Consider the following 23,742-nt stretch of genomic DNA (forward strand, 5'->3'; position numbering starts at 1 on the left):
CCAAGCATCAAGTACACAAAACACAAACTGGGAAATGGCAGATAAGCCTCTTCCTGACATTTTACCTAAGAATAACCCAGTGCCCAAAGGAAGGATCACTTCAGGGTCCCTAGAGTTTCTGCCACCACTATTTGCCCAGTCCCAACTCAACCTAGAAGGCAGCCATCCTGCAACAGAAGCTGAGTTGCCCTACCTCCACCCCAGACACTGTCTTACAAGGACAAAGGACAGACAACTGCATGCTTTCACTCCGAGAACAGACTGGGTAGACAGAGCTGAGGCATCCCTTGCTGCAGATGTCTGGTGGCCGCTTTCAGATACAGTCCATGTATCCTAGGCCACACAGCCTTTTCCCCCAGCACACCTCATACCTACTAATATCATGGACACTGTGTGCCTAATCAGCACAGCACAGGGACAGGTGAAGGTAATATTTTGTTTCAAAAGCAAACAAACTGGAGTAAGTTAAAAGAATATTAAGTACATTCACTTGTGTTTGGAATCTAAACCTACCGACCAGAACTGATTTAAATGTTGATTTAAACAAACATATTTTGTGTCTAAATAGACCCTGTTTTGGCATACATTCATCATCACTTAAGCTTATTTCACAAACATGCCTAGCAGCTATTTTTGCAAAAATGATCATTTAGATTTGAAGAATTTTAAGGGAAAACAGGCAAGATCAGATAAAAATGGAGTCATTTTTAAACAAAACAAAACAAAACAAAACAAAACAACACAAATCCTTCAGCTGCTGAGAATTAAAAAAAAAAGAAAAATTCAAAGGAGTGTGTCTACGAAGGCAGCACCCAGAGAGAGGAGCGGTTAGTAGGAGAATCTAAGGAACACATCACATCCCCAGATGGGGAAAGTAAGCCATACCAACATCCTGTCTTCTTTACACCTGGAATAATCTCTCATCCACTAGTCACTATTTTTCAGAGTCAGAACGTTGCTTTGACTTTAAGTAATTTTCTGTGAGAAAAAGCATGAAAATAAAAGGTACTACAAATAGTACATCCAGTCTGAGATGGCCAAAGACAACCTGGGGCTCTGCTAGAATAAATGTTTAATGACTATATAATTAACAGCTCACAGACTACGGAGGGGAGGTGAGGATGTCTATGATGCTAATCCAGGTAGATCTGGAACAGCCATCATCTTCATGATGCGACAGCAAGCAGGCACCCCACGGTATTAATTTCAACAGTGTAATTTTAAGAATAGAGAATACCAGCCTCACCTTCAGATGCACATGTCCTAAATTTCTAGTTGACTATAGTTAATTGCAAAAGTAATTAGCTTTCCTTTATATGAATAATCCTCTTTTCTTCTACCCAACAAATACTGAAGGAATTATTTACTCTGTAATTGTCTGCCATGATTTAAAATTAAATAAATAAATAAAGACAAAACACTGTTTAGCAGTCTCAGCACTAGAAACACGTGAAAAATTATACTCATTGCATCTAGTCAAACCCAGTCCAACACTGGGACCAAAGCCACATATATATTTTAGGCATAAATCTCTATAAAATCCATGTATTGCACTCGAGAGACCTAAGCTATCAAACATTTACCATCTCTTAATACACAAGCGGTGCTAAACTGTACTGGTTAGCAAACATTCGTCATGAGCAAGTGCCAATATGGCTACTAAAATTCTAAGTGATGGAGACAATGCAGCCGATGCTTTCAGAACGCCTCACACAAGATTTGCAACATCTGTTTACATGTGAATAATTACACTGCTGCTTTTTGCTTACAAAGTGGGGAAATACAGTATGACAGGGCACAGGAAGGCTGCTCTGAAGGGAAGAGTTTATTTTTGCCGGGGGGAGGCAGGTTTCATTACAAAGCTTTGAAACACACGAGCTTCGCTCTGATGCCGACTGCTGAGGCAAAGCAACAATGTGCAGGTCAAAAGAAGAACCCGATACAATACTAAAGCAGTGCAATGTTCAAGAGAGGAAAAGCCCTAGCTTTTGTATTTTCAATTTTCTCTAGGCCTAGGCTTAGACAATTATGATAAAGTGAAATGTGAACCCAACTATTATGACTCTAATTAACTGTAGTTTACAGTGCAATTTTTAAATGATTGAGAAGGAAAGAATACTTCCAAGTGTCAACATTAATGGAAAACTTGAATAGTATTACAATGAAAGAAATAAAGATAAAATTGGCAGAAAGAGTATAAAACATTAAGTTTTAACACAGATAATAAATAAAATTTTATTTCCATTTCAGTCAGTAGTTTAGTATTAATCCCCTGATCCTGTTTTCCTCTTCAAGTGGGTATTTTCCCTTCTTCATAGGATTGTGGCTGGAGAGAATATTTCTTGAATGCAAAGATATTATTTCCAAATACAGAATTTTAAAGAAAAACTTATATAAAGGAATGTTTCTTTACAATTAAATTCCTAAGGGAAAAAAAAAAGGTCTGTGGTGATTCTTAAAAAGAACTTAAAATTTAAAAGGGTTAAAAAAATCTTCTTACTTAATCCAGTTCATCAGCTCCACTGTATCTGGATCATAGAATTCTCTCAACTCGGAGAGTTCATCCATCATTCCTGGCCAGAACTGAAATTAAAAACAAAACAAAACAAAAACAAAATCCACCCCCACACCTGCAACTATCACTCAAATTAAATGAAAAAAGAGAAACTGCATATAACTTATAAATTGAATAAACATGGCGACTGGAACACAGAACTATTTCACTGGTGTGAAAACCCTCCTAGTATAAGTAAGCTGAAGTCTGAGAAAAGCTGACAAAATTATTTTGACTGGGAGCTAATTAGGACTAGAGGTGTTGTCAACTTTTAAAAATGAGCTTTTATTTTATTCTAATAAGAATACTATTGTATGTAGTGTCAGCCTTTAGTAAAACATTAATTTTGATATGACAGGAATACCAATCACGAGCAGCTGACAGTATATTAGAAAAATGTAACTAACATTCTATTGCTCATGTAGTCTACTCTGAATGTACCCTCAAGGGTTAAAATGGCCTTGTCATCATTTCTACAAAGAATTTGTGGGAGATAACACCATTTTACAGCTGCAAAAGTGCTTTCAGATATAGAACCTCACTTTACCCTCACAATAACCCAATGAGGATTAGTAGGTTATCATTTACAAGTAAGTGACAGTTTTCATCTTACAAGTAAGGAAACTGCAGCTCAAAGAGGGAACCTGACTTGACCAGGTCACAGAGGGGCAGAAGTCACGACATGGAAACTGACTCCAAATCCAGCCCCCTCTCATTCTGTAAACGGTGACTATATTTTTGGAATTAGAAATCTGAACAAATCTGGATGTTATTAAGTATAATTACAGGTACAATGGGTGGGAAGAATATTCCAAAGCAGGAGGCTCCAGGAAAGCCTGGCACATTTGAACATTCTATCTACACCACTGGTGCCTCTTGGCCAAACTGAGTTACTTAAGGATACGTAGATATAAAGTAAAACTACACAATGAATTCACCACTTACCTAAACAGCAAGTCTGTTTAATTCAACCTTAATTGTTTTATCAAATGATAGCTGACTTAAGACTTGATCATCTATGTATATCCTCAGGTTAACTACAGAATCCATTTCATATGTTGGAATGCTATATTAGGCCATTAACAACATACATATGTTTCAGTGATGTTGCAAATACAAAATACTTTTATTTCAGAACTGCTAATTAGAGCCAAAGTAGCACCTGCCTGGTCTATGGCTGTGCTTCAGCCCTATCATTTTCTTAACCTGTCATTTGGTTATTTTTTACTGTTTTATATTTGGCCATTTTTACTGTTCATTCACATCTTGTCTTCTGGGTGAGTGAATCAGGAAAATTACTGGAGATGTAGAATCAGATGTCAGCACATGTAGTTCCAGTTTTTGGAAGAAATGTAGTAAAAACTACTGATTAAAGGACACCTTTGTAGTATTTCAATTACTATCTCCCCTGTTAATTTTGTTCATCAACAGAATACCAACTTTTTAATGATAGGCTTGAATTCTTCAGGTATAAAACATATTTTGAAATCTGTGAATTCAGTGGGTAGTGGATATTTTCCTATTTGAAAGCTGCTGGTATTAATTCTGAAAATATCAAAATCTAATCACAAAGCCTTACAGCAAATTCCTTAAACAATGTGAAAGTAAGCGCTGAATTAACTACATACTGTTTTTGAATAATCAACAGTAGCTTATATGGGATTTCAGCAACCCAAATAGATTATTCAAGACTAGAATAATTTTATTAAACTTTTTATTTCAAAGTAGAGATTAGTATGTATTTTCCCTTTGAAATAGGATTATCCAGAAGAGAGACAGAGCAAAATTAGCATTGTGAACAATCAACTCTGAAACTCCCATTACAAAAGCCATGTAAAACTCAACTCAGGCTTTAAAAGACATGAATTCACATTACTCACAGAAAGATCTGCTCAATAGTTGAAAAACAGATTAAACTTCAGGATAACTCTAATATATATAATATCTTTATTTTATTTTGATTTTATATTTTTTGAGTTTTGAGAACATGAAATATTTCAACTATTTTACATAGTGAAAGATGGACACCTTAGGATTTCTTCTTAAGTCCTATATCAAGAGAGACTAGGGCAAGTCTTTTAGAGGATTCTTTAGAATACGAATTCCCTTACTCAGGGAAAATCTACAAAGATTTCCTGGAAATGATGGTGTTTCAGTGCTCTCAAACTTGGTTCTTCTACAGCAGTAGTTCTCAAGGGGGATGGAGGTGGGACTTTCTCCTCCAGGGGACATTTGTGGTTGTCACAACTGCAGGGGAGCGAGCCACTGACATCTAATGGTAAAGGCCAGGGATGCTTCTGAACATTCTACACAGCCCCCCACAAGAAATAATTACCCAGCCAAAATATCAATAGTGCCCTGGCTGAGTAACCCTGTTTTATTGCAGTGGGTTCTCAAATTTGGCAGCATACGAGCATCACCTGCAGAGCTGATTAAAGCACAAACTTCCGGTCCCCACACCCAGAATTCTGGAGTCAGTAGGTCTGGGGTGGGCTGCAAGCATCTGAATTTCTAACCAGTTCCAAGGTGACACTGATGCTGCTGGTGTGGGAATCCCACTTTGAGAAGCACCGCCCTTAGCACAGTTTATTTCTTCTACAGTGCTTTTCCTCAAATTTATCAAGAACAAGCTTTAAAAAAATCAAAACAGTTTCAAATAAGTAGAATTCGGCTTACACACAGAGAGACAGTGGAAAAGACGCAAACATCTTTGGTGGTGAGACAAGGATGACGAGGAGCTGTGTCTTTTCTATGCGGAGGGTGTTTCACCTCTCAGGATCATGTGTAAAGGTAAATGCACCTTTAATTACCTTGTTATTAAACATATACTCTGTCTGATTGTTAGATGTTGCTTTCCAGGTGGTTTTATGTTTAACTTATTTATATTAGAGCAATCAAATCCCCAGAGGCAAGGGCTGGAAATCTAATTCTGTATTTTCCAACGTCTAGGACTTAGCACAGGGTTCTGCCCATAATAGTACATGTTTCTGACAGATAAGAACACAATAGAACATATTTTTTTTTTTTTTTAAATTTATACTAGAATCAACCAACATAGTGATTATCAAACCTTTTTTTGGTCTAAATCCTTTGATTCAAATAAAATCTTACATATATCGGCAAATAAAACCAAAGCTGAGCCGCTGTGGCTGCGCCCTTGTGTGGGTGATTCCTGCACCTCTCCACAGCCCCCACTCCAACTGCCTTCCCAAATCTGGGGCTCTGTTCAAACACAGTAAAGTCTGAAATCCATTGTTCTGATTAAAAAAGTTTTTTGAAGGAAAAATCTAAACTTAAAAAATATGTAAGAATTTTTGTTTTGGTAATGGATGGTGGTGATGGTGGCACAACATTTGAATGTAATTAACACCACGGAACTCTATGCTTGAAAGTGGTTAAAATGGGAAATGTTATGTTGTATGTACGTTACCACAATAAAAACTTAAAAAAAATTATGTAAGAATTTTTAAAAAGAGAGGGCAAGAGCTCAATTGGATAAAACAAACCCTCTGTGCTACTTGCCCAGATGAAAATTTGAGCCCCCAAATCTCAATGATGTGACAAGAGTCACAAGCAGTCAGCTTGAACGATGACTCATTTTCTCTTACAGGGTAGTCTCAGCTTGGAAGCACAGCTCATGGTGTTTCAGAAATCAGTCAGCTGAGAATAGGAAGTATTCCGTCATTTCCTACCGAAACTGAAGAATAGATAAAAAGGCTAATCCTCGACTGTATTTATTTCTATAGACCCAGCCCTGTCACAAAGGTGATTTTAAGCACCTAATAAAATATTTATGTTAAAGTAAGACACACTTAAAAGTTTCTAACTCTATATAAATCAGATAACAGCGGAAAATAATTTTTCTACTTTATGCATCTCAGAAGAGGTCTGAAAACACCTTGATTTTCAGACTTTGCATCAGATGAATACTAAGAGTTAAATCCAAAATTAAGCAGAATGACCAAATTCCAGATTTGTTACAATTTTTTTTGTTAAAAACTATTTATGAAACTGATCAGTTTTCCTATCAATGCCAGTTGTCATAAGGAGCTAAGGAGATACTTTAACCTCCACAAACCAGTCTATTTGCCAAATAATACACAAAGTACATTGAATCAAAGCAATTATTCTGATAAACGAGTTAATGACAAGAATGAGGAAGATCAGTCTTACCTTATAGCAAAGATAAAGCAGTATTAATATCGGTACCAAATATCGCATTATACGTATCTACGAAAGAAAGACACTATTTAGATTACAAGCTTTTAAAACATTTTCCCTTACTGTTCTGCTCTGTAAACATATGCCTTAAAAAAAAAAAAAAAAAAAAAAGAAATGTAATTTAATGGGGCATGAATCTCCAATATGGAAAACAACAGAGTCACTGCAAGGGTTCCAGTCATTTCTCAGCTATTTGCAGCTTCCACCACATTGCCACCTAGTGAATTCATAGGGCAGAACAACTCAAAACTGCATTTGTAGGCTAATGATTCTTATCATAAACTTTTTAATAATTATTTTTAGGAAAATACATTAAAATATTAATGATAACTGTGGGTAATGGGATTATTGGTGATCTTTAATTTTATTTTTTCCTGCTTTTTAGTATTTCCAAATTCTGTATAATGAACATAGGTAACTTATGGTCTGGGGACAAAGAAATGATACATTAACAAAATAATTCCTTATAAAATCGTCATGTATCAGTTATTTATTTTTAGCTTCAATTTTAGTATCCAATTTATCAAGCTGATAAGGTAACTATAAAAAAAATGAATTGGTATGAAAGAGATACTAGAAGTCATAAAAATGAAATGGAAAAAGGGGTAACACCGACCCTTTTTGGATTGTAAAGATGAACTAGCTTCAGAAGTAATGCCCATATTTCATGGCTGCATAAGCCAAAAGATGCAAACACACACATGTGTGACGTCCAGAGGTACTTCATTCTGTAAGAGCAGAAACAGGCAAAGGTCAACAAGTACTTGCTGCATATAAACCTGGAGTCTGTGATAGGTGGAGAGACAGCTTTATACTCTGTGATGGTAAAATCTTGCTGAAACTATGCAGAAACCATCTGCCAAAGAGTTGTTATTAATTTTACTGCCTTCTGTGAACTATTAATAAGTAAAATATAGGAATGTTTGTAACTAGGAAAAACCTGGTTATGAATAACATTTTATACTGGGAGAAGACATTAGTGAACAAAGGCAATTTTATGGAAACCATAATCATTAATGAAGATGACCTTAAGTTTCCAAATTATATTGCTATATTATGTCAAATAGAGAGTGGTCAAATAAAATAAATTGAATCAATCAGACAAGACAAAAATACCTCATTGTACTCAATGCCAAGAATCCAAACAGAATAGTATGTATTAAGTTGTAGGCAGTTTCAGGTTTCAGTTCAATTGTGCATTTTTCCATTTTACCCATGGATTGTTGGTTTGTAGAATCACTGAATAAAATAGCAAACATACAAAATTAAAGCTGGATACATAGTTTCAATTTAGTTAAATAATTTTTAAAGAAAATAGAAGAAACTTATGCCTTCATACATTTAAAAACGTATGTAAAATAAGTGTCTTATAATGTTGAATGTAAGGGACCTAGAGATATACAGAAGCTAGTGAAGGGAGAATGATAACCCAATATGTACAGATATGATAAAGATGGTGAACTTAAAGGTATGGGAATGAAGAGGGGTGATGACTGTTTGCTAATGGGATTATAAGTATCAGTGCCGCGATGAAGGTAAACGATTGAAAGCGGTTGTTTAAAGGCATTAAAAAAAGTATGTTTATATTTATATTTATTTAACAATATAAAAATGATTATTTCCCAAAGATGAATTAGCATTAATCAATTCTGAATTTGTTTATAATGCTAGGTGCCACAATACAAATGCATTACTAATTAGAATAACAACAATTTCACAGATTTCATATTAATAGTAAAAATTTAAAGTGCTTCAATTCTTTAAATATTAGAGAACAGAAAAAAAAATCCCTTTGGAACCACTGAAACTGGAAGAACCTTTACAGATGTTTCACAAATTATTAATAGTATTTTGCAAATTTTCACAAATAAGCAGAAGTAAATACGTATCCATAAACTTTGAATTCAGTTCCTTTATAAACCAATGACCATATTTTTAACCTACAAATACCTCATTGTGTATGTTTAACAAAAGAATTTTATCAAATATAACTACATTAAAATTATCACACCCAATAAAATTAACAGTAACTCCTTAACAGCATCTAACACCCAGTTAGTGTTCTATTTTCTTTGGTTATTCCAATTGTTTTTTTTTTTTTTTCAGGTGGTTAGTTTGAATCAGGATCCAAAGGCTGCATACTGCATTTCCTTGCTATATCTCTTTAAATATCTTTTTTCTCCACTAAGGCCATTTATTTTTTGAAGAAAATGTATCATTTGTCCTGTAACTCTTCCAATCGTCTAGATTTTTGGCTGATTATCTCCTTGTGGTGATGTTTAACACATTTCTCCATTCCCATGTTTCCTATAAATGTGTAATTAGATCTAGAGGTTTATTAGAATCAAGTTCATTTTTTTTTGGCAAGAACACTTCATGGGTGTATGAGGTACTCTGTACTCTTTATTGCAGCACATACTGTCTGGTTATCTCCACTTTGGTGATGTTAAGATTGACGAGTGGGTCCAGATGTTGCAAAATTTGTTGTCAAGGGGAAAAGAAAATTGCAGTGGGGACCACCAGTGAAAGATAAAAAAAAAAACTTTCATAAAAGCCCCACTGAGCCTTCATATAATCCAATGAGATCTGATAGGTACTGATGTTTCTCTAGGTAACTAGAGGACTTTTATTTCCTGGAAATCCTCTTTTCACATTCCTAGATTCACAGGAAAATTAAAATGATACTCTGAGGCAGTCAATGGTGGAACACTGGTAGTAATCTTTTATTTACATTTTCTGTATCACAACCCAAACTCTGGCTTCTATATTTATATTAAAAGATTGCTCCAGACAAGTGGAGAACAAATGCTCTCATCCTCTCTTGATACTGGGGGAATTCTGCAGCCCCCAACCCACTCAAGCTGAAAGGCTCTTATTAATCCCACAAGCATAGAACATGGTTCCCTTTTCAGTTGTACCCTTCACGCTAATGCAGGTGTGTTGTATAAATGTAACAGTATCACTTCTCCTAAGTGTTGTATAAATGTAACAGTATCACTTCTCCTAACACTTTGGTAGAAATACTTTAAATACTTGTCATTGATAAAAATCCTACAAAATACTTAAAAGTTAATTCATCTTAAAAGACACTGTAACTCTTAAATTACTTTAATGAATGTAGTGCTTTTTCTCTAACAAAGTCCTAATATCCCTACCTGGTAGATGAGGATGCTCTAAAATCTTTATCTATAATCATATACCAAATCAGCTTCCAGAGGTGGCTCATAGATTCACACTGAGCATGGGAGACACTTTCACACAGATACTGCAGACCAATGAACTTCCTGCTTTGCATGCAGTCTAGTGTCCTGTCGACACTTCGTATGTCTGGAATAATATTAAATTACACTGTCTAGAACAATTTCCATCTACTTTCACAGGGCTAAATTTTATCTTGGGCTAGGTATAAAAAAGAACACTTCTGAAAGATACTAAAATAGTTTATAGTCAGTGAAATATTTTCATGGTTCAATGTTGCTTCATTCTTAATAATCATAAAACACCTCAACTGATCTGGGCTCATTTTAATGACTTTTTCCCAACACAGCTCTCTCGTGGCTGTGAATCGCAGCTCACTGGCACCGTAACTGGCAAGGTAACTATACAGAAAAAGGGCTTCCTTGTGAGCTTCATTAAGTTTTCACAAATGACAGCAGCTTCAACTTCTTACACTTAATATTCTTTCAATTTAACATGGACAGTAAATGCAAAAATCTCCATCAGCTTGATGGGTAGGTATTCTGACAAGCTTTTATTAAAGCCTTAATATTCTCCCTGACTTTTTCTTTCAATAGAACAGTAGACAAGGTAAGTTCAAAAAAAAAATGTCAATTTAAGTAGATATAATTATGGTCCACTCCAACTTTATGATCCCTGAAACAAGATGTAAAACAAACGAATAATAGTTAACTCTTGATATTTCATGAGAAATAGAAAAGGCAGCTAGAAGGTAGAAAAACATAGAAAATTAATCATGGAACAAAATGGAGGCTTAAGAGTCAATAACAGATAACTACCATAAAATATTCTAGGCCTGAGGCACTACTTTCAGCTATTAATGTTCTTTTAACATATTATTTCTTACAAAACCCTGTCGAGTAAGTACTCTTAGCATTCCCATTGTACAGATAAGGAAATGGAAATAAGTTAAATAACTGGCTCAAAGATCGCATGGCTCCCAAGTGTGCAGAGCCAGGACTTAGAGCAGACCAGCCCGCACCTGGAGCCTCTGCTCGAAACTATCTTCACACAGAGCCTGAGAGGGAAGCCTGCTCTAAACTGGAAATGCTCCCCTTTTAAGCTGAATGATACTGCTTTTCTGTGCCTGATAGCTTTACTTTCAATGTAGCAATCTTTCTGCAACATAGAAAGAACTCATTAAAGCAGAATGTTCGATTTCTGAAATATGCCTTACCTGAGATTATGAAGGGCAACGGCAATAGCTACCATCACTGTGATAGACAGTACAAATATGTAAGCATAAAAAAGCAGAGTATCTGAAAGCCTTTCAAATGTATTAAAAGGCAGGAGGCCAAATGCTTCTTCGCACAGATACAGATTTGCATCAAAATCCCTAGGGAACACATGGAGGGCAAAGATTAAATTCAGTACACGGTAAGTAAACAGCAAACATAGATTGTCAATTCAGTCATACCTTGTTGCTCCAAACCCAAATTTTGCCTTCAAAAATTTAAATATGTGTTCGTCTGACTTCAGGTTAAGAATTTTCTATTGGGGAGGGAGAAAACAAAAATTACTATTAGTGTCTTAGGTATGTTTTCCTGATGTTGGGAAAAAATATGTAAAATGAGTAAATGGTCACAGTAATTCTTAGAACTAAGGAAGTCTAAAGCAAGGATTTTCAAGCTCCCTCTTTACTCCCCCCCACTTTGAATTTTCTTAAGCAGAATCCCTTTTTCAATCAAAAATTTATGTCTGAGTTCAATAGGTAAAACACATAAAGGATGAGCTGCTTTGGTTTCAGAGAGGTTGAAGCACATTTTTAGACCAGAAGATCAAAAATATGATCTGAAACCTCAAAATGTCCAATAGGTATACAGCTCACCTGGCTATTTGGCTTGGGGCTTTTGGGTCTGCAGATATAAACTGATGGAAGGCTCCTTTACCCAGAGACAAGTCAACACACAGGAGCAATCCTCAAGGGGTGAAGGACAAATGCTGGTGTCCACCATTAGTGACTGTTACTTTAATTTACATAATTTTAAAAAAATTAATATCACTTTTTTTAAATTTATGGCTTATAAATGTCCATACAACATAAGTGGGTGAAGAAATAGATCAGAGGAAAAATGAAGATAGAACAAAATAAGATGAAGCCAGAACTGAGGTTAGTACACAAAATATATTCATTAGAGATAACCTACACATCTGGGCTTAAGCATTCTAGCAGTGAATGCAAAGAAGAAGATAAAAGCATTTATGTTACTCACAGGGTCCTAAGATTAAAACAAACCCGTTGCTAAGGAGAGATCCTAAAAATCCCAGAATTGAGAATCAGGAGAAATTTCTGTCATGGGAATAGTAGAAACACCAAGGAGTTTCATAGGGCTATATATTCTAACTCCTCTCACTGCAGATCAAGTGCTATTCAACAGGTTATTCTTTGGGGAGCCAAAATACAGTGGTCCAGGCATGCAGCTCTCTACTGGTCTGGCTTAATCCAAGAACAGATCTCTGAATATCTAGAGTAGGTGAATGGAAGACTGGCTTATCTTTCAGCCAATTTTCCAGAAACACTGTTCTGCTCAAATAAACTTTTGATAAGTACTGATCATATAGTTTAAGAACCTACAATAAAGATCTGGAGTAGAGCTGTTTAACGTAGCTTGCTGAGTGAAGAGTCTTTCACTGACAGCCGGCAGACAGGAGTGCACTGCCAGTCTCTTAGGAAGGGGCATGAGCCTCCTGTGCACATGGAAGTCTGTTGTCTTGAGGCTGGCCTTCTGGTAGGGGCAAAATTGTCTCAAGAAATCATTGTGGTTCTGCTCTAGCCTAAAAACAATGGGATATAAAGGGTCCAGAGATACCCTTAAGTAAAGCCTGCCCTCGAAAAACTTATAGCCTGAAAAAGCATAATTAAAAAGTATGCTCAATGTTGGAAGCAAAGTAATTTTAGGTTACTTGTTTTTCTTAATCCTTTGCTTTGTTTTGTTTGAAATGTTGTGTTTTTTGTTGTTGTTTAATTTTTAGATAAATAAAGTTAAAAAAAAGTATGTTCAATTAAGTAGTTCCCTTTGGCACTGAAAAAATCTTAGCAAACCACCTACTAAGCATATAACAAATGGATGCATGAGTTATTTTACTGTATAGGGTTGTTAATTTTAAATCAGTTAAATGTTGGGGAACATCTACCAAAACTGAGCTCTAATCTGCTTTCTAGCAGAAATTCAAAGCAGGGTCACTTTATTATATTAACTCAACCCCATAAAAATCTTTTTTTAGTACCATAGTTCCAAAAGGAAATCTCTAAAAAGTAAATTATTTTTTTAACTTAGAGAAATACTTGTTTAATGCTTTTGAGGCTGAGCTTTGAAAAAGTTTAATAATTCAAAAGGTAAGTTCAAGATAGATCATGTCAAAGAATGAAAAGAAATCAATGACTAAAATCAAGAAAACAATCCTTTTCACTTCATGAAACAAGGCTAAAACTGAGCCTGTTTATTGTAAAAATGGCAACGCTTTAGTAATGCTGATATACTTGATAAAGCAGGAGTCAGACTATTTGAAACTTTAAAAAATTGTCATGAAAAAACTTAAAAATACATTAAAGGTCATTTTATTAACTTACCTTCATAATGTTGTTGAAAAAAAGTGTCAAACATAAAACCATGAATAAATGTAGCAAAAGTTTCCCAAGCCTAGTAAAGAAGCTTCCAGTTTTCAGATTTTTCTAGAAATTAACAGAGTTGAGTATTAACTCTTAAATTTTAATATAGCTTCATAAACACTTAGGATCAGATTAGTTAAGGATTTTAAACATTGGATTATGCAACACATAGGGAAAATATTCATGGAATATATAATCTGCTAATTTTCATGAGATTACATTGCCTTAATGTTTATAATTTTGTAATAGTACAAGGATCCCTTAATAATGACTTCTGTAAGATTAGGAAATGTGTCCCAGTCATTTTTCTTATACCTTTGCAACAAAACTGAGTATGGTGTCTGCCATTTGGAAGGTACTCAGGATATGTTTACTGAATAAATCTTTACACTGTTATTCATTAATTCATACAACACATAGCTATAACCCAGTTAAATAAAAATGTATCAGCACAAAAAAAATAAATTGTGCTCTCTGATATATAATAGTTTCCTTGTAATCCTCAGGTAACTTCATGGATTACTGAATAAAATAATTAATATCCAAAGGTTTAAATATGGAGTGATGCTTTCAAGAATGAACTGAGAACTACTGTTTTTAGATAATCAACTAAAAGCCTGTTTTGTTCTATAAAAAATTTTTGTGAGTTTGTCTATGATCTTACTCAAAAGATTAATAAGGGATTTATTCTTCCAAAAGCAGAGAACAAAATGGCTTCTTGATAAAGAAATGTTTCCAGCATACAAGAAAGGAAACAGGCTTTGTCAGAAATATTAAGGAAAAACAATTTAACTCTTGAAACTTCAATTATATGATAAAGTCAAAAGGTCAGGTCAATGTTCCAAACATGATTTTACCATGCCCTATGAAATGTCCCTTTATTTCTAAAGGTATTTATTTCGGATTCTCAAAAATTTCTCACAACTGAGTTAATTTAATTCACTTAAAATCAATAATCTGGTATGGAAGGACGGGGGAAAGTGGTGTTACTTCATAAAACAACAAGGTGTCTGCCAACTTGAAAGACTGTGATTTTTGCTCTTGGGTTCACAAACACAATAAACAGTTTAAAATTTTCTCTTTTACTACAGCTTTAAATCAATGGCATTCAACTAAGCATCTTGGCTCTGAATTCTCTAAAAAATAATAAATAGCAAAACAAAGGGATTGCACACAACCTCAGAAAGCTTGAAGACAGAAATGCTATACCATCCACTTCAAAAAAAAAGAACAAACAAATGACAGCACTAGTTCTTTTTAATGGAAATTTGGTCATAAATTTTCCTTATATGATATACAAAAATAACATTCAAACAGCTAAACAAAGATTAATTAAGGACACAAAAGGTCCTACCTGAACTTTTCTTGCAATTAGCACTGAAAGGTTAAAACTGATAAACAATGATCCAAGTATCATAGAATTAAAAAACTGAAGAGTGCAGACCAGGAGTAAACTTGTTATCTGTATACCATACAGCCATGTCACCTGCAACAGCCAAAGATTAGGTGGTTAAAGAGATATCATGAGACCACCCTGTGCTGATTGCTGGTCACTAGTTGGGTACATCTCAGGTTATGTAACACACCAGCTTTAGGAAACACAACTGGAAAAAGGAAACCAAATCATATATATACTCTTTCTTTAACTTTTAATGACAGAACATTTTAAATTTTATAGTAACATTAATTAAAAGGAAACAGAGATAAATGAAGTGGAGGAAGCAAACAATGGTGTAAATGTATTGTGAGAATCAACAGGTACTGTATGTAATCTTCAGTTTTCTCCCAAATTACTTTTTAATTGCTGTCTACAATTACTACAACCATTACCTGACTGCATGCCATTATTTCCTACTTCTCCATACTATACATTTTAGGACTATGGCATATATTGCTTGATCTCCCTGATTAGACTGAAAACTCTTCCAGGCAAGGCCTTATACCCTTCAGCCCATGGGTTCATAGCAGACAGAACAGTGCAGTGGTTACAAACATGGGCCCTGGAATTATGAGGCCTGCACTGGGGTTCTGATTCTGTATAGACCCGGTGTGTGATCTTAGCAGGCCCGAAATTGTTCATCTGTAAATGAGAGATGATCACACTTTCCTGAATGCAAAGGATCTGGTATAAGGACCAAATGTGATAATGTATTAAAATGTCTGGACATATTGGGCACTCACTAAAGATAGCTCCAATGTAATAAAAACTTTCAATAGGCTGATACAGAAAGAACAAAAACAAACAATTTGGACACAAAGTCATGCCACAAAGAAAAAAAAAGGCAGCCCCTAACTGAGTTGATATTTTCTCTGTTACTTTTCCTCTTCTCTTTCAAATAAGCCAATTCCATACTCATATATGAATGAAGCGGATCTGGTTAGGACTAAGGAAAATCAGGCCAAAGGGTAAAGGATGATACTGACTGTGTTTCAAAAGTTCAACTTCTGTGTTTGAAGACCTAGATCCTTAGCCCACCGCACACCAACTAAGTTGCACCAGGAGCCAGGCTGCAGTCCCCACTGCTGCCTGCCAGTGTTTGGAAAAGAAAGCTTCATCAGGACTTTAGCAGTCAGGGCTTTTACTCCACTGAAAATTGTTATTTGGTATGAAATTTGGGGGAGATCTGATTTTCTTATCAAAGTTTTGTAAATAGATCTTGTTTCTATATTTGGATCAGTGAAAGACCTCAAGTTTATCTGTATAGACACAATTGATAACTGCCTTTAGTCATGCAGTTGTGACCTACTTTTCATCACTAACAACATATATTCAAGTGTCTTTGTTTTCTTATCTTTGTTTTGAGATTAATGTACTCACAAGCCCTACATAATTGGTATTAGACTTTGGGATAAAATTGATTTTCAGTAGCATGGTTGAATGTGTTAGATAGCATTTTACGTTAGAGATACCAGAATGCTGGTATTCTACCCTCAGTGCAATATATATGTTGCAAAAAACAAATTTGAATTTATGTTTAATCACGGGGTATCATAAATTAAAGCACCTCTAAAGCATCCTTTGTTTCAGGTGTTGAATAAATAGATCAGTTTGAGCAAGCAGATTTTTGCGGGTTCAGTCTTAAACATTTGCTTTAAGAAAGTCTTGAATTTCACATGCTGCTATTTTTATATTTTACCATTTTTCAGTACTCTTTTATTCTGAAATCAAATGTATCACCATTTCTCCTTTTCATTTTCCAAGCTGACTCCTTTTATGCGGGTGAGAGATTGAAATTTCCTAATACAACAGTGGGGGGATACAGAGGTTAATACCTATTATACTAGAATTACATAGTATCAGTTAAAAAAAACCCACATTTGGATGTATCCGGACCCGGCACCATGGGATTAAGAACATCTTGACCAAAAGGGGGATGCGAAATGAAATGAAATAAAGCTTCAGTGGCCGAGCAATTTCAAATGGAATCGAGAGGTCACTGGTGGACATTCTTACACACTATATAGGTTTTAATGTATTGGAATAGCTAGAAGTAAATACCTGAAACTATCAAATTCCAGCCCAGTAGCTTTGACTCTTAAGACTGTATAACAATGTAGATTACAAGGGGTCACTGTGATTGTGAAATCCTTGTGGATCACACTGCCTTATCCAGTGTATGGACGGATGAGTAGAAAAATGGGGACAAAAACTAAATGAAAAATAGGGTGGGATGGGGGGATGATTTGGGTGTTCTTTTTTATTTTTGTTTTATTCTGATTCTGATTCTTTCTGGTGTAAGGAAAATGTTCAAAAAGATTGAGGTGATGAAGGCACAACTATATGATCATACTGTGAACAGTTGATTGTACACCATGGATGACTGTACGGTATGTAAATATATCACAATAAAACTGAATTAAGAAAAAAAAACCTCACATTCCTAAAGAATACACCATTCAACTTTCATAAGCTAATATTTTTAAATAGTTGTACTTAGATTCTCTTGCAGCTACATTTGAAAATGATAATCAGGTTTTAAATAGTAGATAGAATCAGTAACAAGGGCTTTTTTGAAGTTTTCTTCCTTATGATCACACCTAAGAAATCTTGTACAGACACTCTGCAATATTCAAGAGCCTAATGCTGTTTTTTTTTTTTTTTTTGGCACAGCTCTTACATTGCATGTTCATTTTAGCATATTTGGTATTTAGCATATTCATGGTGACAAACTGCTAGGTCTATTTTGCAACTTTTTATAAAACTACCCTCGTATTCAATAACACAGGAAAATGTTCTTGTGATTGTTGGGGTCTCCTAATATTTATCTCATACTTCGATAATTCTATGAAAATTATCTAATTATTTAAATTATTTAAATACTTATACTCATAAATAAGTCACATCTGAATTGTCAAAAAATTACTCTGGATACCTTAATGTTTGCTGCAGTTTTTCTGTGTGTGTGTGTGTGTGTATGTAATACATGTCTTGCTTCTGAAAAAGAGTACATGTATGCCACCCAACGTTTATTTTATGTCTGTTGTCTTTATATGTCAAACTGGTTGAACACTGTAATGATGAGAATAAACTACTCAGAATTTAAAAAAAAAGACACAATACAGTGAAATCATCAAAATCCAAAGGCAGGAGACGGGGCGAGATGGTGGAATAGGGTGGTGTGGAATTTAATTAGTTTCTACAGCAGCTAGTAAACAGCTAGCAGCAACTAGCAAACAGTCTGGAATGACTATTTGGGGCCGTCTGTGACTGGACACAAATCGTATACCATCTGGAAAGGGTGAAAGGGCTGAGACCACAGCGTAGAACTCTAAGTAAAGTCCCCAGATGGCAGAGGCTGGCCTCCCTCCGCTACTGGCATGGCCGGCTGAGTCAGAACACTCCCCTGGGCGGGGGGGACAGAAGAGTCAGTACTAGGAGCAAGGTAGGCAGCACAACCAAGGTCCAACGGTGGTTTTAATTAACAAATTTGGACTACTCATATAAGCTACAAGCAAAGATAAACCCAGAGCAAGTAGGAAAAGAACTGTGAGGTCTCTCTTGGCAGAGAAGAAGTGCGGCTGATGGAACAAAATAAAACAAAAAACAAAAAACAAAACAGAGGCTTTTGAAGTTGGCTAAGCTCACAATACTGGAAATGGGCTCTGCCCCAAGAAAGGGACACACAGAGCCAGGTACCAACTCTGGCTCTTGACTGGCAAAACTGGGGGGGGGGGGCAAAACTGGAGGACTGGCTCTGAAAAGGGTATTTCTTTTTTTTTCTCTCTCTTTTTTAAACTATTCTAAGTAGCTCATTGGAGAAAGCTTCAGGCATTTTCAATTGTGAGTACTGACCCTTGTGGCAAGGGTAGAGTTAAGATAGGTCTGAGAGACAAAGTAAGGAGTTAAGTGAAGGAGATAATTCCCTAAAGGGTGTATTGTTCCCAAGAAAAGGGGCGGTGGGCAGCTCAAGTGGCAGCCTTCCTTGAGAGAATTCAAACATCAGGAGCTGGGGGTGGGGGTGGGGAACACAAACTGCTTAAGCTTGGCTTCTGACTCACCCTCGGTCTAAACCATGCCCCTGGCAGGGACAAGGTCTGCTGAGAATTAAAGGACTCACAACTCTTTATGCCAGTGGTGAGCTGCAGGCTGACAACCGCCACCTGCTGGACAGGATAAGAAAAGCAGAGAGTCTGGAGGCTGCACAGGGAAGTCTAACAACCTGTTGGGTATCATCCTCAGGGAAAACTGACACTGATTACACCCTCCTCCTGAGACCTGGGCCTGTCTGGTCTGGGAAAATCTGCTTGGGATTGATCATATCTGGGTAGGCTCTCTTAAAGAAAAAAAAAAAAAAAAGAAAGAGAGAAAGAAAAAGGTTCCATATAGGCAAGGCAAGAACCAGAATAACAAGAGCTGAAAAATTCTGATCAGTTAAACGTAAGCTATGCTAGAGATCTAGAATAAGTTGAAATGAATGCTAAACAACAGATAGAAAACAAAGCCAACCAACAAGAAAAAACTAGGTAAAAGAGTGAAAATGATGCCTAGAATAATCTAATCAAGGAAACCAGATGCCTAGACACCAACAACAAATTATGAGTCACACTAGAAAAAATGAAGATATGGCCCAGTCAAAGGAGATACAGGACTTGAAACAACTAATTAAAGATGTTCAAATAAACATGCTAACTCAATTCAAAAAACAAATCAATGAGTTGAGGGAAGATATGGCAAGTGTGGTTAAGGATATAAAGAAGACACTGGATAAATAAGGAAAAACTCGAGAATTTGAAAAAACAATTGGCAGAACTTATGGGAATAAAAGGCACAATACAAGAGATGAAAAACACAATGGAGACTTACAATAGCAGATTTGAAGAGGCGGAAGAAAGGATTCAGGAACTAGAGAACAAGACATCTGAAATCCTACATGTGAAAGAACAGATAGGGGAAAATATGGAAAAATATAAGCAGGGTCTCAAGGAATTGAACGACAACATGACATGCATGAATATACATGCCTGGGTATCCAGAAGAAGAGAAGGGAAAAGGGGCTGAAAGAATAATGGAGGAAATAATCACTGAAAATTTCCAGAAGTAAATACCTGAAACTATCAAAATGCAACCCAGTAACCTGGACTCTTGAAGACAATTGTACAGCAATGTAGCTTACAAGAGGTGACAGTGTGATTGTGAAAGCCTTATGGATCACACTCCCTTTTTCCAGTGTATGGATGGATGAATAAAAAAATGGGGACAAAAAACTAAATGAAAAATTGTGTGTGTGTGTGTGTGTGGGGGGGGTGTTTTGGGTGTTCTTCTTTACTTTTATTTCTTATTCTTATTTTCACCTTTTCTGGTACAAGGAAAATGTTCAAAAAATAGATTGGCGTGATGAATGCACAACTATATGTTGGTATGGTGAACAACTGATTGTACACCTTGGATGACTGGTATGTGAATATGATACATCACTTAAAAATATAGATCCATGAATCCTCAACAAAGTATTGGCAAACTGAATCCAACAGTACATTTAAAGGATACACCATGACCAAGTTGGATTTATTCTAGGAATGCAAGGATGGTTCAACATAAAAAAAAAAATGTAATATACCACACTAATAGAATGAAGTGAATAGAATGAAATCATTGCTGAAAGAAATTAAAGACAACCTAAGTAAATGGAAAGACAGCCCTTGTTCATGGATTAGAACACTTGATATTACAAAGATGTCTAAAGCATGCTACAAATCCAGGGCAATCCCTACAAAATTTCAGCAGCTTTGTTTGCAGTAATGGAAAAAGCTTATCCCCAAATTTATGTGGAATTGCTGGGGGCCCCAAACAGCCTAAACAATTTTGAAACCGAACAAAGTTGGAGGACCCATACTTTATGATTTCAAAACTTACTACAAAGCTACAGTAATTAAAAAGTGTAGTGCTAGTACATGGATAGATAAATAGACCAATGGAACATATTTGAGAGTCTGGAGATAATTTCATACATCTATGGCAAGGTGATTTTCAATAAAGGTGCCAAGTCCATTCAATGGGGAAAGAATAGTCTTTTCAACAAATTGTGCTGGGACAATTGGAAATACACGTGCAAAAAGAAATGCATGTGGCCCCTATCCTCTCTCTAGATACCAAAATTAATTCAAAATGGATTAATGATCTAAATTTAAGAGGTAATATAAAATTCTTATAAGGAAACAAAGGGACATATCTTCAGGACTTTGTAGTAGACAATGGATTTTTAGATTTTAGACCCAAAGGACAACCAACAAAAGAAAAAACAGATAAAATGGACTTCAAAATTAAAATCATTTGTGCAAAGGACAGCATCAGGGAAGTGCAAAGTCAACCTATGGAAAGGGAAAAAATATTTGGAAACCATATATCTGCTAAAGGTTTAAAATCCAGAATATATAAAAACTCCTACTCAACAACAAAAAGACAAACCCAAGTGAAAAATGGGCCAAGGATTTGAATAGACATTTCCCCAAAGAAGATATTTAAATGGTCAATAAGCTCATAAAAAGATGCTCAAAATCATCAGCCAACAAAGAAGTGCTAATTAAAGCCACAGTGAGATACCACTTCACACCCATTAGGATGGCTATTACTAAAAAACACTCTAAAAATAACAAGTGTTAGAAAGCATACAGAGAAGTAGGAACCTTCATACATTGTTGATGGTAACGTAAAATGGTGCAGCCACTGTGGAAAACAGTCTAGTGGTTCCTCCAAAAGTTAACCGTAGAATTACTGTATGACCTGGCAATTCCACTTAAAGGTATATACTCCAAAAAAATGAAAGCAGGGCCCCACAGATATGTGTATGACAATGTTCATAGTAGCATTATTCACAACAGTCAAAAGGTGCAAGAAACCCAAGTGTTCATCAACAGCTGAAGGGATAAACAAAATGTGGTATATTCATACAATGGAATATTATTCAGCAGTAAAAAAGAATGAAGTGCTGGTACATGCTGCAACAGGGATGAACCTTGAAGACATCATGGTGAATAAAATAACCTAAGCACAAAAGGACAAATATTGTATGATTTTTCTTATATGAAATTCTTAGAATAAGGAAATTAATGGAGACAGAAAGCAGATTAATGGTTACCATGCGAGGGGAAGAGAGAGTTATTGCTAAATGAGTTTTAATTTTGAATCTGGAAATACTGGTGTAAATTACAAAGTACTGTCAATATACTTCAAGTCAAAGAAGTGTCTACTTAAAATAAAATGGTTAAAATCATATTTGTTGTAAAAAAAAAGGAAATACAGAATGCAAGCTTTGTATCAATGTTGAATCTCTTGCACTTCTTAGCTGCATTTAATGGGATTGCATAAAAGAATGTTCTTCTTCATAGGAATTGTATATGTGAATTATAGTGTTTGTTCAAGGATGTATGCAGCTAACTCTCATATGTTCAGAAGACAGAGCAATAGATGATGGATGATAGATAGGGAGGGAGGGAAAGAAATAGTGGTGTGACAGCATGTTAAAGTTGGTGGATTGGGGTATCAGGGGAGGGGGGTCAGGGTATGCTGGAGTTCTGTGTATGGGGTTTGTATTGTTTTTACAACTGTTCCTATAACTGAATTTATTTCAAAATAAAAAAAATGATATTTGTTGTGTATATCTTACCACAATGAAAAATGAATTATAACAAATCAATTGACTATAAATTTTAAGGGTTTATTTCTGAATTCTCAATCTATTTCACTGATCTGTATGTGTATCTGTATGCTAATACCAGTGTCTTGCTGTAGCTTTGTAGTAAGTTTTGAAATCAGAAGTAAGCATCCTCCAACTCTGTTCTTTTTCAAGATTGTTTTGGCTATTCTGGGTCCCTTGTATTTCCTTATGAATTTCAGGATCAGCTTGTCAGTTTCTATAAAGAAGTAAGCTGGGGTTCTGCAAGGGGATGAACTAAATCTGTAGATCAATTTGGGGAGTACTGTTAACAAGAGTAAGTTTTCTGATCAGTGGATAGGAGATGCTTTTCCATTTATTTAGGTTTTCTTTAGTTTCTTTCAACAATGTTTTGTAGTTTTTTCCTTATTGAAATACCATTAATATTATTTGTTCATTTTTCTATTGGGATACTGAGTAACAAGAGTTATTTTAAAGTATTGTATTCTAATTCTTGGTTAGTTATATGCAATATAACTATCTTCTCCCTGTTTACATCTACTTACAACTTTGTTCATGGTGTCCTTTGTTAAGCTTCTGTTTGTTTAATGTAGTTGAATTTATCAATTTTTTAATCCATTTTATTGATACTATTGTTTTTCATGGCATTATGTGTTTTTTTTTTCAGAACTCCCTACTTGTATCAAGGTCCTTAAGGCATTATTATATTCCCTGCTAAAAACTCTTATCTGTTTTTGCTTTACATATTTGAACCTCTGAATCACCTAGAATTATTTTTTGTGTATGTTGTGTAGTGTGAATCCAATTTTACTTCCATCATTGGGATGATCAGCATTCCCATTATTATTTATGAACCACTCTCAAAGGTCTCCAGTATCTTCTTACTTCTGTGGGTATGCCTTGGGAACCCGTCTTAGGTCCTATTGGTCATTTTTTATTTGATTGTGCTATACTGTCTAAACTACTACAGTTATATAAAATTATCAATAGGTGATAATCCTTAGTCC

At 35.4% G+C, this 23,742-nt stretch overlaps 1 protein-coding gene across 3 annotated transcripts in view; it reads right to left on the reverse strand.

Moving 5' to 3' along the window:
* DPY19L3 (dpy-19 like C-mannosyltransferase 3) overlaps window positions 1-23,742 on the reverse strand; it is a 96,097-nt gene that overhangs the window by 20,780 nt on the left and 51,575 nt on the right. For 2 of the 3 annotated variants that reach the window (XM_037819187.1, XM_037819188.1), the window contains exons 9-16: window positions 14,977-15,108; window positions 13,584-13,685; window positions 11,430-11,503; window positions 11,190-11,348; window positions 7,892-8,014; window positions 7,392-7,503; window positions 6,728-6,784; window positions 2,501-2,583 (exon numbers count right to left, since the gene is read on the reverse strand). In XM_037819187.1, coding sequence (XP_037675115.1) covers window positions 2,501-2,583; window positions 6,728-6,784; window positions 7,392-7,503; window positions 7,892-8,014; window positions 11,190-11,348; window positions 11,430-11,503; window positions 13,584-13,685; window positions 14,977-15,108 — 842 coding nt within the window. Of the gene's footprint in view, window positions 1-1,588; window positions 2,424-2,500; window positions 2,584-6,727; window positions 6,785-7,391; window positions 7,504-7,891; window positions 8,015-11,189; window positions 11,349-11,429; window positions 11,504-13,583; window positions 13,686-14,976; window positions 15,109-23,742 lie in introns of those variants that run through there. The other variant, XM_037819189.1, reaches the window with a different exon arrangement.

The sequence above is a fragment of the Choloepus didactylus genome, chromosome 27 (genome assembly GCF_015220235.1).
Source record: "Choloepus didactylus isolate mChoDid1 chromosome 27, mChoDid1.pri, whole genome shotgun sequence".
NCBI classification, from domain to species: domain Eukaryota; kingdom Metazoa; phylum Chordata; class Mammalia; order Pilosa; family Megalonychidae; genus Choloepus; species Choloepus didactylus.